This window comes from Anoplophora glabripennis, unplaced genomic scaffold (genome assembly GCF_000390285.2).
Source record: "Anoplophora glabripennis isolate ALB-LARVAE unplaced genomic scaffold, Agla_2.0 scaffold808, whole genome shotgun sequence".
Taxonomy (NCBI): domain Eukaryota; kingdom Metazoa; phylum Arthropoda; class Insecta; order Coleoptera; family Cerambycidae; genus Anoplophora; species Anoplophora glabripennis.
Window position 1 is genome coordinate 140,908 of NW_019416885.1, and position 15,540 is coordinate 156,447.

Sequence of the window (15,540 nt, forward strand, 5' to 3'; positions counted from 1 at the left end):
TCGAAGATCTCTCAGAAAACGTGTAAAGTGTATCAGTGTCAACGGTGGATTCTTCGAACAATTACTTTAAATCATAATTACGTATTTTATTTGTTTTATTGTTAATTGTTGTAATAACACGAAGAAACACTTGGTTTGTTTCGCTTTTAATTTCTCATATTATCAAAACATAGTGTTCGTTAAATCGATTTTTCTCGAAAACGGATCGAGATACCGAAATGAAACAAGAGTACATAATTAATGGAAAAATGATAGCTCTTTCAGGTTTTGAATCAAGTTTCATGTTAAATATACAGGGTAAAAAGTTATTAACTAAATTTTCGGTAAAATTGGTCGTAAGTGGCGCCCTCTATGAGCAATGCTGAAATTACAACACGCATCTTATTCGTCGCCTAAAAAAATATAGTTTCACAAATTTTCAAGTTCCTAACCTACATATTTTCAGAATAATCGCAAAAAAACGATTTAAAATTTTAACTTTCAACACCCTGTATTTCCGAAACTATCAACTTTCGGATAAGGCATGTTTGCGCCAATGGTCACCATTTAACGTGTTGTATCTTCAGCTTTCGATTTTCCCATTGTTAATGAATCACCCTGTATATGCCCTTATGAAGTTTCCAGCATAAAATTCGGACCACCCTGTATAATTTAAAAAACTAAACCTACATTTGAGAGACAGCCACTGAAAATACATTTTCAAAATTTAATTATTTCCTTGTTTAACTCTAATTTGTTTAATAAAATCACAGACAAAATAGCTAACGCATCAGACAGCGCCCTAGGAACAGCAGTTTTAAATTTCCCAATTTCCAATAGAGTACACCACCAACAGAATTTTAGCAAAATTGAAATGCAGCGGCCGGCATTCCTAGACAATGCTTACGCGTATCCTAGCAACACATAACAGTTTGGCATTGTTACTCGGATGCACTGATTTATTTTGTACACTTTTTTGTGTGTATATTTACTTATTAAATGTATGATGTAGGTATTGATAAAACTTTAAAACATAAAGAATGAATGAATACCTATGTACACAGTGGGTTATTTAATCATAATTTCATTAATTAGCTAATATTGCAATTTTTTGGCATTGGAATACTGCAGAAAATATATTTTCAAATAAACAAATTCATAATGATATTTTAAACAGTTAGTAATATATTTTTTTAATATTTAATGCTAATTTTAAGTACGTCACAAATGTAGGTACCGGTTTTTTATTTGTCTTGATACCCAGGTACACCTTTTAATTATTAAGGACAGAAAAAATCTTTAAATACAAATGTTGTTGGATTTTTCCTTTATTATGTTTTGATTATCAAAATTTTAAAAATAACGTTAAGAATTTGAAAATCAAATACACTTACACTTTTTTAAATGGAACAAACACCCCATATATTACCCATTTTTAAGAACCACCTTCCTTCCTTATTTAAAAAACATATTACATGTTGTTATCTGGATCAGACGTTTTTGACATACTTATATTTAGGAGTCTTATTTAAATTTCAAACAACTGAATGTTACATAACTGAAACTAGTAGCCATAGAAATTTTTTTCGACGGAAATAGGTTCCTCGTATCTTCTTATCCCCCAGTTCCAAATTTCAGCTCTTTCTGTTGTGAAATAAGGACGCTAGATGGCATTTTCTAAAATCGCTATTTTCACAATATTTCAGGAACGGCAGCAGATATCGTTGATCTGTTTGGTTTATTTCAACGACCCTGAAAAGGCGCAACAGTTTTCTAATTTGAGCCACCCTGTATATCTTCCCAGATGCTAATGGTGAAATGAAAAACGGACCACCCTATTCAGGGTATCCCACCTTGAATAGACGTCGATCGATATCTAGAAAAGTACTGCTCCGATAAATTTGAAAATTTGGCAACATGGCAATGTCCCTGGGGTAAACACAACTAAAATATCTAGAACTCTCCAGATCTTCAGTTATACTGGAAGTCGTCACCAACTTTGTTATTTTAAATGGGACACCCTATATATTACTGCATTTTCGGATGCTACGTGAAATTTGAGGGTCACTTTATTAAATGTTCCCTATACTTAGGAGTTATAGAATTTGAGATATTATTTAAAGAAAAAAATTTGACAGATCCAAGGGTCTCTGTAGATGCTATAAAAAAAATAGTAACTATTTTCAGGAGTGTGATATCAAGCCGATTTTTGGTACCTGTAAAAGGCATAGCTAACACTAAATTATGGTATACCAACAAATTAAAACATTTAATACTAGGTGTTTCATTTTTGCCGTTACATTTTGATAACTTAAAATAACTAACTTTGTAAACTTAAATGGAACACCTTGTATTTTTACTCTGTCGTATGCACATTCAAAATTTCCTTTCAAGTCATGTAAGCATTATTAGGGTTGCCATTACTACTTTTAGATATTTGCAATTTTCTATTTTTTATTTTGACACTTTCTCATATCAGACCTATTGTCAAATTGGCCATGACCAGAAACACTCCAAAAACAATTGAAATAACCTAACATTTGTCAAATTTGTTGTCAAATTAGTCGTCTAAATAATTTTTGCCAAAAATTTAAATAAAAATGTCTGGAGATCGTTTAAATTATACTAATAAGGATTATTTTAATTTGTTTGTTATTTATGGAAAGCAATTTCAAGGACATGTGGAGCATTTGTTTTTAAATAGAAATTTGCAAATATCTCTAAAAGTAGTAATGGCAATCCTAATAATGATTATATGGCTTGACAGGAAATTTCAATCTGTATACGACAGAACAAAAAAATACAGGGTGTTTCATTTAAGTTAAAAAGTTATAGCTGTTTGAAGTTATCAAAACGTAACAGCAAAAATAAAACACCTTGTATTAAATGTTTTAATCTGTTGGTATACGATAATTTAGTGTTGCCTATGCCATTTACAGGTACCAAATATCCACTTGATATCACGCTTCTGAAAAGACTTACTAGCATGTCTGGGGACCCCTGCACCTGTCAAATTTTTTCTTTAAATATTAATATCTCAAATTCTATAACTTCTAGGTATAGGGAATATTTAATAGTGACCCTCAAATTTCCCGTAGAATCCGAAAATGCAATAATATATAGGGTGTCCCATTTAAAATAACGAACGATAGTGTTGACTTCCGGTATGACCGGAAGTGCTGGTGAGTTCTAGATATTTTAGTTGTGTTCGCCCCAGGAAGCCAGGGAGAATGCCATGTTGCCAAATTTTCAATTTTTCGGGTGCAGTACTTTCCTAGATATCAATCAACGCAGTTCCCGGTGGGACACCCTGTATATTAATATGCAAAAGTGGAAATCGTTTCATGAAATAAAATTATATGATTTTGTATTCTACAATATTCTGTTAATTCCCGATTCATTTTCATTTTATTTTTTGTATATGTAATAAGTAATATATGTCATTAGAATTTTTTTCTGTATACATTTAGATATTTGATATGCGATTTTTCTCGTTGATATCTCATTACATTTTGATTTCCATGTTGGTCTATTACCTCCTGAAAAAATAAAATTTGACTTGATTTAAAACTTAGAACACTTAATTTTTGGAATAATATATTCTACATGTATACTAATAAATTAACGAAATGTGGAGATATAAATTTATGGGTATTACTTTAGAAAATATTGTAGAGTTCAGAATCATTCAAGGTATTGTCTGAATTAACCGATATCACATTAAGACTATAATATCAGATTTATACTCATTTTTTTTTATTTAGCATTTAACACAAATGCCATTTCCAAACAAATGGTGAGTTTCCTATAACTCTTCTATTACATAATTAAATGCATAAATTTTTAAAGTTATTACTTGTCAACACTGCAACACTTTGGAACTGCTAGAACTGCCACCTACTATTGGTTGGATGCTAGCTCAGAAGAGCCTGCTTCCTTTTTGGGTTGCCAATTTCCACCATTTAATGTGTGGTCTGGTGCTATAGTTATATTGCCTGTGATAAAATTATGCAATATACATTTTTATAACTACCACAAATTTGCCAAGTTTGTCATATTTGTCCATACCTTGATATAAATCAAACTAGATATAAAATAAGTCAATGAAACAATACTTACATTTTTATTTTTTATTAGGTAATCAAAGATGAAATATAAAGCTAAATTAACACAAATTAACACATTAAAAATTTGCATTAAACACAACATATTAAACTTAATCAACAGTTACATCAATAACAGAACTTATTAATATCAACCTCCAGATATGAAGTATAAAATGTTTTATTAAACAACCCTAGCACATTGTACAAAAAAGTTTTATAAAAATATTATGTTTTAAAGTACAAGGGTACGTACATAATTATGCTTTTATATTGGTGAGCATTTTCTAACTTTTTTCCCATAGAATTATACATTTTAAATTAAAAATGCATCTATGATTAAAGTAATTAGTTATTCAAGCGCAAAATCTTCACTCAAAAATAAAATTAACAGAACAGTTCTACACTAAAATGTTTAGTGTTGCAGATCATTAAAGCTTTTTTTGATAACTATCAAAACTGCCAGTTTTAAGTATAACAAAGTTCAGTACATGAATAAATAAATATTTTAAATTATAATCTATACAAATAAATATATATATACTGCTACATTGAGGACTTCATCAAGTTACATAAAAATTTAATTAAAACAGCGAATATGACATGCTTTACATAAAATAATTTTGTTAAGTTTATACTAAATGTATGCTTAAATCCTAGTGAGAATAGTAATATCACACACAAATTTCTTCTAAAAGATCCAAAAAAGCATGTCATATAATACTTATTTTGAGTCGCAAAGAAATATAATTATAATCAGTTATTGTATTACAATTAATTAATATTGATTTTTATTAAGATTCTTATAAAACGTAATTATTGCTTTTGTTATACCAAATATAACAAAGATTCTTTAACATCGGAATAACACCTTTAAAGTGTATGTTCAGTCAGATCAACAGTCATAAATATATCAAATTTCATTTGCATCAGCTTCCTCCGCGCTTAACACCGAAGTATGATCACCTGTAGTTCTTACAGAAAGATAATGTTTCGCGTCAAAACGTTCAATGACCTAAAAAAATAATTATTTTATATACGTTCATTTACAAATAATTGTTTCAATAACCGCAGTTGAAAGGCGATCGAAGGCATATGTTGCAAAATTAATTTCTACAGGTGGAATGTATAAATATACAAAATGTTAAAGATAACTAAGTTTATTAATTGAGCATTTTCTTTATTGTGTTTCAAGCTCTTGATAGGCATATTGAAAGTTATGATTATGATTAAATTAAAGTTATACTTACATTTCTAATAAGCATAGGATATTCTTCAGAGATTCTCTCCCATTCACTTGGTTGAACCAAACAAAATGGAGACATAGCTAAATGTGCTAGGAATTCAATTGAATAAGCCAAATTTGTTTTAGGCGGTATTTCCTCCTCAATAGAAGTTTTCCCCTTAATAATTTCTTCAATGGATAGTCGAGGTTTCCTTAATTTTAAATTATCTGTTACAAATGAAATAAATGATTATATTATAATTATGCTCATATTCTTCAGCAAGTAACAGATATATACAATATTACAAGAAATATAATAATTGGAGAAATTCATGTAAATATAAATTAAGCCATAATTTAATACACAGGTTGTCCCCAATTGCATAAATCAAACTTTACATGGTGTAGAACTCTAAATAAGAAAAAAAGTTCCCAAAAATTGGGAATAAAATTGTAAACAAATATTTCACTCTGTATCCTTAATAAGACAAAATTTATTAAACAGAACTATTCAGAGGTGGGTAAAACTTAGACCTAAATAAAATTTTAACTTAAATTTCTTCAGGTCACATTTTTTCATTTATTTAAAATGGCAATATTAAAATTTATATCTCATTTCATAGAAAATGTCTTTATATTCAATTGCTACTGAATAAAAAATAATGTTAAGGTTACAAAAAGACATCTTGTATATATTTTTATTTGATTATTTTGCAATGTTTTGAATGTATAAAAAAATATATTTTCGGAAATTTCAACTAGATCACCCTATACTTCGGAAATTAAACATTTCTCTATAATCAATTTTTTTCTTACATTCAGGAGTTCTATCATCAGTTATAGTTTGGCTTAAGTAATTTGAGACAGCCAGTAAATACAGCATTCATGTTGATTTTGAGAACTAAGTTTTAATATTTTTTTCTGCGTCTATATTTTTACTTCATTCTCATTTTCTTCTTGTGGTTTGGCTTCATAAAAATGAATTTACACTTTGCAGTTGGCATCAGTGCCCAGATTACCAAGTGTACAAAGGGTTTTAACATTTAACAATTCTTTACCCCATATGTACATTGATCAAAAAACTGCTTAAGAAATTTTTTTATTTAAATATAAATGATAGTAGCAAACCATGCCGGATAATCTTTGCCAGACAGATCCGACTGCAATAATAAAAGAATAAGCAATATATTTTCTAATTAAAATGAAATACTCAATATTCTACAATGTAACTAAATCCGTACTATTGAACACTGTTGCTAAAAATTTACAAAATGGCCAATGAATTCTAACCAGTTCTATCATCTACAATTTCTTGGGCAATTTGATAATTTTCTGAAATTAGAAAATTTAGAATTTGAACCAATACAACTTAGCCAATGTCTTGATCAATGTACTGGTAAATGAAAAGTGATTTAAGATAATTCGTAGGTGGCAGTCAAGATGCCAAACAAGATTGTAAAAACTAAAAACTACTGTATCATAACTACTTTCAAATTTGAATGGGAATTGTCTCTTTTATGGAAATTACTCAATCATTCTTGTTTAAGAATATTTCTTTACTTCAATATTTAAATTTTGAATTAATTATTTATTTATTCCAAATCATGATGCATCAAAACAAAAAAATAGTATCATGAAACATTCTTTAAATGCGAATGAATATAAAATATTTATTGCTACTAAAACACAGTCAATTTCAAGAACATTTCAATTTTCTTTCAATAGGTAATGATATTTAAGCAATTTATAAATTATGTGCTCAAAGATTTCAACTAAAATCGTTGTGATAATAGGGTGTTTGTCACCATTTCAGATAACACAAAATGAAATAATGTACATAGCCAAAAACTTGCTCTGTATTTTTATTTTTGTATGAAATCATTCTGTTAAATAACTACAAATTAAATCAAATGTAACACTAAAACTAATCTAGCTAACAGTTGTAACTTGCTGAACATACCTAAACTGTGCCGTCTTTTAATTTTATTTACTAGTAGAAGACACAGAGAAGTTACTTAAATAAAAAGTTTTCTGCAATACCGAACATCCATAGTCTAATAAGTTAGGAAGGCATTAAAATATTTAAAATCAAATAAAAATTTATAAGTAGGTAAATTTATTGCTCATACAGTTCGCATCAACCTTCATTGTAGAATATTATTCAGTGACAAAACGCTACAGATTTTTTGATGCAAACACCCTATTTGAATAAAGTAAAAAGGACAAATATGACAAAGGACAGCTTTGAGTTCTAATGGTTTTAATTATTCTTGGACAATCAGCAATAGAAATATGTCCAAATTTTAATAGAATAAAAAATACTTATTAACAGAAAAAATTGAATGTTATATATTATAGCCATGATTCGCAAGACAATTTAAACAAAACACAAAAAAAATAAAAATAAATGGAACACTGCTACCTACCTACAATTAACTAAAATGTTTAACTTTCTATCCACTTTATTAAGGTTAAAGCATTCAGTATGGGGTTTAACCTACATATTGGACAGGGAAAGAGGAAATGATAAGGCAGGTCCAAAAACAGTTAATAACACCTTGTTGCTGACACGTTTATGCTTGTGTAAAAAAAATAGTAAAAGCCAATTTATAATTTGTTTTTGTTGCTATTACCATTACAGTGTGTCCCAGAAGTAACGCAAAAAAATTAGTATTTTACTATGTGTTGTGTTTTCACAAAAACGCTAAAACACGTCAATTAGTAAATAGGAATTGTCATTTTGTCACGTTGCTTAAACCTTTTTTGCGCTATTACCGCTTCTACCTAACTTTTTAAGCATAAATGGATAGTCCTTTTGAAGGGAAATACGTCGATATAGGGTTTGGCCTTCTTTACTTTGACAGGAGCGAAAAAAAAACAATGACTGGAATGGACATGATTTAAAATAACAACAAAAGTAGGTATCATAAACTGATGCGAGAACAGTGCCACAGCAAAAAATGGAAATTTGTGGATGTTTTGTGTTTTGATTGATTGTAGGTACGTTTTTATGTATTGATATGTTGGCGTTTTCGACGATACGACGAACAGCAGTGTGTGGATTTTCAGTGACAGCTAAACATAACATTTTGCCTATTATTTTCCGTCAATGTCATTGGCCTTCCAGATCTAGACAGATTTCTAGCATGTCCAGCGTCTTCAAATTTGCGTACTAATCTGCATACTGTAGACGGAGGTATTGGTTGTTCTGGATACTTGGCATTGAATAATTGACATAAGTACTTCATCATAACTATGGATCATATCTCCGTATCCAACCATAATGAGGATTTCAATTCTTTGTTTCTCATTTAAACACAACACCATCGTAATGTAAAGTTATGGTATTTGTAACTGTCACAATGATATGAGGCACTATTCAATTCGCTAACTGTCGTCTTCAAAACAATACCTACATAGCCGCTGTGATCGGGTGTACCTACCAAATCTGCATAAAAACATGTACCTACAATCAACCAAAACACATTTTTTGCTATACCACTGTTCGCGCTTAAGTTTGTGATACCTACTTTTGTTATTAATTCGAACTATGTCCATTCCAATCGTTGGCTTTTTTTCGTACCTGTCAAAGTAAAGTAGGCCAAACCCTATATCGAAGCATTTCCCTTCAAAAAGGCTATCCATTGATGCTTAAAAAATTAGGTAGTGCTATTTAAGAAAAATGTCGATGACGTCATAGGTTTATGAAACATAGCGCAAAAAAGGTTTAACCAACGTGACAAAATGACAATTCCTATTTACTATACTAATTGATCTGTTTTAGCGTTTTTGTGAAAACTCAACACAAAATAAAATACGAATTTTTTGTGTTACTTCTGGGACGCACTGTATGTGGGAAATATTTCACTTATTATATTAAATAGTTGAGAGATTGGAACGATTATTGATTAATGCTTCTGTAAATACATTTCCTAGGTAACTCGAATGAGAACGGCAACAGAAAAAGTTTATAAATCAGCCTTAATATATTAAAAATATCAAACTATTTTTTATGTGGTATAGTAACACTAGACTTTTTTATTAACATAGTTGAATATTGAAGACTGATGTAATAATTGAATATTTAATATTTGAATACATTTTATATTTCTAAAAATTGATAACCAAAAATTAAACAATTTCAATCTTAACATACAGGGCGTAACTTTAAGTGCGGGTCAGTTTTTTAGGGTTAATACTAGGTGTTCCCCTGAATACGAATCTGAAATTATTATTTTTTTAATCAAATAAATAGTCCAGTTATAATTAGTTTTTTAAAATGCATTTTAATACATATTTATATACACTGCCACTGTAATATTGATAACCATAGATCATCACTATTACAAATACACAAATTGTAGGCAACCTACAGTGCATGTGAACAAAGATAGTGCGAGTCAACGGTGACGAAACGAAGGGCGTCAGTTGTTGTTCCGCATTTGGAGACAGTACATCAAACTGTGAATTTGAATGTTTTGCATTGCTGGAAGCTATTTGTGGGGTGAACACCCACACAACAAAAGTAACTTGCGGCGAATGATGAAATTATGCATGCGCCGATATTTGAGGTTACAGTAGCTTCTCCAGCGGTGGAGTAAAAAGATTTTAAAAAAAATGGAAGTTTTTATGACAGAATTTGAAAAAATAAACTATGGATACGTGTTTCTAAAGGCCAAAGGAAGCCTCTCTATAAATATGTTCCCCACTGAAAGTTACACCCTGTATATATATATCACATCGTAAGTATACATAAAACCAGACTTATTATAATCTACCGTTAGAGATGGCTCCCTTTTCTTACTGGCCACCTTGTTAAATGATTTTTAACGCTGTTTGATTAAATTTCTAGTGAACTACAAGTTTTTAAGCTTTATTTTAATAGATGTTGTATTTAAAAAAGCTTCAGAGAGGGAACCCATAAGATGTAACCATAAGGTTCCACAAAACATTCCACTTTAAATACAGTGTGTGAAATACAACCCTGTATAAAAAATTATATTTCTCATTCTATTTAAAAAATATTTTTTATAGTAATAAAATTTGCCCTTGCAGTCCTCATATTTGAGAAACAAAATGTTAAAGTAGGTATTAAAAAATCTATATCCCTAAATATGTTTTGAACAAAATCCTGAAACAAAATTTTGTGCACAATAAAAGAGAAGACATAAAAAACTGTATCGAGATATAGCAATGCCGCTTTCAATGCCTATTGTAAAATCATTTAAATTTATACAAAAAAGGTAAAAACTAAGCAAAAAAAAAGAAAGAATTTTCGTTAAAAATATACTTTACACTTCCACAATTTTTAAAGAAAATATTACCAGAATACTCATAAAACTGGTTTCAGTTGAGAATAAATTTTTACACATTGAATGCTATTTTATTCATACAGGGTGGTCGCCGAGGTATCCCAGATACTTCATATATGAATTCAATGACTAATTTTAAGCAAAAATGATTCTATTCACTTTTCCCGAATCCCCAATGGTTCTTGAAATATCGGGGTATGAAGTTACCAGGTCGTATGTGTAGTTGCTAAAGAGTATATTACATTGTTGCAACTAGAGAGCTCAGAAAAAATGTGGTTTATTATAATAAAAGCGAAATGATAGTGTAATTATTAAAGCTGCTTAATATGACCACCGCCTTGTGCAATGTGTAACTTAACCCTCTGTCGAAGCTCTCGTTCTCAGTTGTAGTTCTCTATATTGTTTTTCACCTCATCAAAGGCTGTAAGAATCTTCTCAATGAGTTGCTCCCTGCAATTAGGCTTTCCCATTGAATAGGTAAGTGTCTTCACATATCCCCACATGAAAAAGTCCCAACGGGTTGAGACCCTCTAGTCGCAACAGTGTAATTTAGTCTTTAGCAACTACCCATACGATCTGGCTACTTCAAACCCCGATATTTCAAGAACCGTTGGGAATTCGGAAAAAGTGAGTAGAATCAATTTTGCTTAAAATTAGTCATAGAATTTATATATGTAGTATCTCGGATACCTCTATAAAACCATAAAAATTTTGTTTTAGTGAGAGCTAGTTTGACTCACATTGTATCTCCAATTATAATAAAGTTATCAGTAGTGAAACCTCATAGATTTAAGATAAGACATATACTACTGACCATACCATCAATTTCCCACTTCACACACCCACCACCCACTATGATATTTTGCAGTTAAACAGCAATCCGTTTTAAAATTATTTTTCTACCTAAATCATCAAGTCATGGAAAATGGTAGCCTTTGAGCAGATACATTGCAGTGTTTACCTCTATCTCTTTCAGCCTTTTGGAGACACCTTAATTTGAAACACCTGTACTTATATATTATATATTACAGAGCATCTCTAATGGTAGATTATAATAGTTCCATGTGTAAAATAAAATTACAAAGTACCAACTATGATTATTTATGTCTTGGTTTGTGTATACTGCCTGTCTGAGTTTTTTTGTGTTAATAGCCCCCTAAATACAAGTAGGCTGGCAGAATCAAGTTGAATTAATCATTTTTGATCTTCCATTTTCACAAGCTGGCCTGCTATAATTTTCTATACTGGTGCATTTATCAGAAACGGAGATTTTTCTATTAAAAAAAAACCATAGGATTAGTCTACACCAAAAATATCTTTTGGTTATTTTTCTTCATACTGATAAACAGAAAAATGCAAAATATAGCCTTGTGGTGTGCATCTAGGATGTCATGAAATCAAAAACAGAACATCCCCAAAAAAATTGTTGTGTACGAAATATGAAGAAAAAATATCTACCAATTGTTTTTCTTTGTGATGATACGCTTTAAAAGAATGCAAAATAGAACTTTATTGTTTGCATCCAGAATTCAATAAAATCAAAAACAGAACAGTATAGGATTATAGTACTTACCAAATTTGAGAAAAAAATATGTATTTGTTGTTAAATTAGAAACTATAATCAATATAAAATTTATATTGTTACTATTATTAATCATTACTTGTAGTTGTAGCGTTTAATTTTTTTAGTGTATGTTCATTCAATTAACATTATACGCCCTTATATCTTTCGTAAAGACGAAAGTCTTAGTAAATTTTCTTGTGATATTAAGGAAGTTCATAAAAAAACAACTGAATGTTGCATTTCTGAGATATAAACCAAACTGTTATTCTTTTAAATGAAAGACCCTACATATTTGTGTCTTTTTGTAATGTTCTGTTTTTTCGATTATAACAATATATCAGATATTTGCTTTGACAGTTTGTATAATAATATAATGTTTTATCTACTGACCCTACACAATAGATAATCTTAAGACTGTCATGGAACCAGTCAGAGCGTGTATAGGCTCTTCCACAGTTTAAGGGTGGAAACCACATTAGGAGGTTCCAAAAATCGTATTTTTCTTTTTAATATAACTATTCAAGAATACGCTGCCAAAATTTCAAACCGAAATTTGTTCCATTTTTGAGCCTAAAACCGGATACTAATCAGGTTAGCGCTCGGGCACACAGCATGTAGGGCGGAGTGCTCATTCAGGTAGTCTAGTCATTTATTACGCAAGAAAAGAACAATGCAAGCTCAGAATGATGCCTATGAGGAAAAAGGACAGTTATATAGTACTGGAATCGCTGATTATCGGAAAGCACTCTGTTCGTCCCTCTTATCGCGTAGGGGCGTATAATCCAAGAAATGGATATACACATACGCCTCTATGTGATAATAGGGACGATATTATTGACAACTTTCTCAAATTTCTACTTTTCGGAAATCTTCAAATGAATTATTCTAGAAAGAACATTTTTTTGGGGAACTCTAGCTCAAAAAATTATGAACTGATCGTTATGAATTCGTTTTAACACTTTGTATATTTGATGGCAATGTACGATGGATAGTCACATAGAAGTCAAAACAATGATAATACAATATGACAGTTCCAATGAGGAAATAGCTGTACCCAAATAGAACTAAGCAAGTCAAAATGATGTATTATCTTTTTAATATGAATAAAAAAAAAAACAATATTCTCGAGTATTATGTTTCCTGTGAAAAAAAATACTAGTATTTTTTAATAAACCCATCCTGTCCTAATCAAAGGATTCTTTTAACTCTCTTACAAACAGGTAGTTTTATTTCTTACCATTGGGGATTCTGGAAGATAAAGTAAATGAAAAATGACATTAACTTATATGACCTAAGAAAGAAACTGTTGAACACAGTTAATACTATCGCTGAGACGGATAATATAGGGCATTGTCATTTATCTAGAACAGAGTGGTCAAACATCTTTTATAATAAGATTTTTCTTACAATTGATACACTGGTTACATGGCAGTCTTGAGTTTATCCATTGTAGAGTCAGTAAATAAAACAAGATATTAATGTATACTCTCTAAAAAAATACGTTATAGTACGTACGATATTTGTTGCTACAGAATCCAAGAAGACCCCTTATCATTTTCTTACAATTAACCACATTCGAGACACTCGAGATAGAATGACATTGGCAGAAAATTTCAAGGCACATCTCTGCCGTGGTAAATTGTTACAGTAGTTCCGATAACAGAACTTTATTGGCTTATTCTTTTCTTGGAATTCTATCTCAACAAATATTGTACGACAAATATATAGGGTGTTTCATATAAAAAAAAAACAGAAATTTGGTTTATATCTCAGAAACGCAACGTTCAATTGTTTTTTATATATTTCTATGATACTGCAAGAAAATTTACAAAAACTTTGGTCTCTATTATTTTTTTTCTAAACAAAAAGTTAAAAAAAGATAAGAGTAGAATGTTATAAGAATGACACTGTACAAAACCTTACCACCATCGCATTAAATACTTTTTCTTGTTACTACAGCCAACTGTTTTTAATTTCACAGATCCTAGACATGTACTATAAAATTTTATTTTGCATTTTTTTAAGTTTATTGCCATGTAGAAAAATAACCAATGGATATTTCATTCTTCAAATTTAGTAAACTATTTTGGAAGATGTAGATCAATCCCTCTTTTTTCATTAAAAAAATTCTTACTCTATTTTTGTGAAAAATGCATCCATATAACAAATCATAGCAGGCCATGTGTTTGTGAAAACGGGCAGATTTTTCTTTAAATTAGGACACAACTATTTTCAAGGATGTAGACTAATCCTACAGTGGTATTGTTTTAATAAAAAAATCCATTTTCTGAAGAAATCATATCCGGTTAGTTGTTTGTGGAAACGGGAAACCAATAGTTGCCAAATGATGAACTTTCAAGGCTTTATCCATAACAAAATATTCCAGTTGGTTCTGCCAGTCTGTATTTAAGAGTAGTTAACAGGAAAAATTAGACATGCTGCAGATTAAATTTTCTCATAAAGCATGTGAAACAACAAAGTATCTAAGTATCAATCAAGGATGTTTCAATAATCAATAAATATTGTAAAATAAATAAATAACAGTATATTGGGTTTAAAACATTTAATGATTTTAGAAGACATTCTTATTGCTAAAATTATATTTATTTTGAATGAAATATAAATAAATAACTTTTTGGTAAGTGTGAGGTGATTAACCAATATATCATTTACATTTTAAGTCAAATTTGACCCACTAAGCAATTCAGAATAATTTACGAGTGCATGTTTTTAAATCATTCTGGATTTTATGTTGGTCAAAATCTAATACAATGCTGTTAATGATTCTTAAACTACTCATAGTGTTAGTAATAAGTAAAAATAATTAAAAGTAATAAAACCAAAAATGTATTTATTTTTATTCCCTTTTAATTGATTTTACCTGTTTCCTCACTTTCTCCATTTGTTAAAATTTCTGGGGATGGTATAGATTCTGGCGGTGAGAGGGGTGCAGAGGGTATATCGTCTGTTATAATAGGTTGTGGCAAACTGTCGAAACTATAAAATTGTGTAACATCATGAATTGGTTCTCCAGAGAAATACTCATCAAGAACTAGTTTACTAGTCTGTAACAAATATCAAAATTGTAATTATAATGCAAATTAAAAAGACAATTTAGTTGTTTACAATAGACTGGTTTTTGTCAGATTTTTTAAGATTTTATTTTTACTGGTAGAGTGAGTGTTGATTTGGCTAATAATGAAACTAGACTGCTCAATTTAAATCCGTTTCCAGGTATATTCCTTTAACTTTGAAAGCAAAATATTTTAAAAACTTTTCCTGAATTCTCTGGATCTACCATTCACATAAACAGAATACATCTTAATAACTCCAATATCCGAGACTTCGGATGATACC

At 29.9% G+C, this 15,540-nt stretch overlaps 1 protein-coding gene across 3 annotated transcripts in view; it reads right to left on the reverse strand.

The window, feature by feature from the left end:
• Positions 1-4,105: 4,105 nt before the first annotated feature.
• The window catches only part of LOC108913008 (eukaryotic translation initiation factor 4E-binding protein Mextli), a 65,876-nt gene continuing 54,441 nt past the window's right edge, over positions 4,106-15,540 (reverse strand). For all 3 annotated transcript variants that reach the window (XM_018718463.2, XM_018718461.1, XM_018718462.2), the window contains 3 exons: positions 15,065-15,248; positions 5,333-5,535; positions 4,106-5,097 (listed from right to left, as the gene is read on the reverse strand). In XM_018718463.2, coding sequence (XP_018573979.1) covers positions 4,996-5,097; positions 5,333-5,535; positions 15,065-15,248 — 489 coding nt within the window. In that variant the 3' untranslated portion in view covers positions 4,106-4,995. The remainder of the gene's footprint in view (positions 5,098-5,332; positions 5,536-15,064; positions 15,249-15,540) is intronic.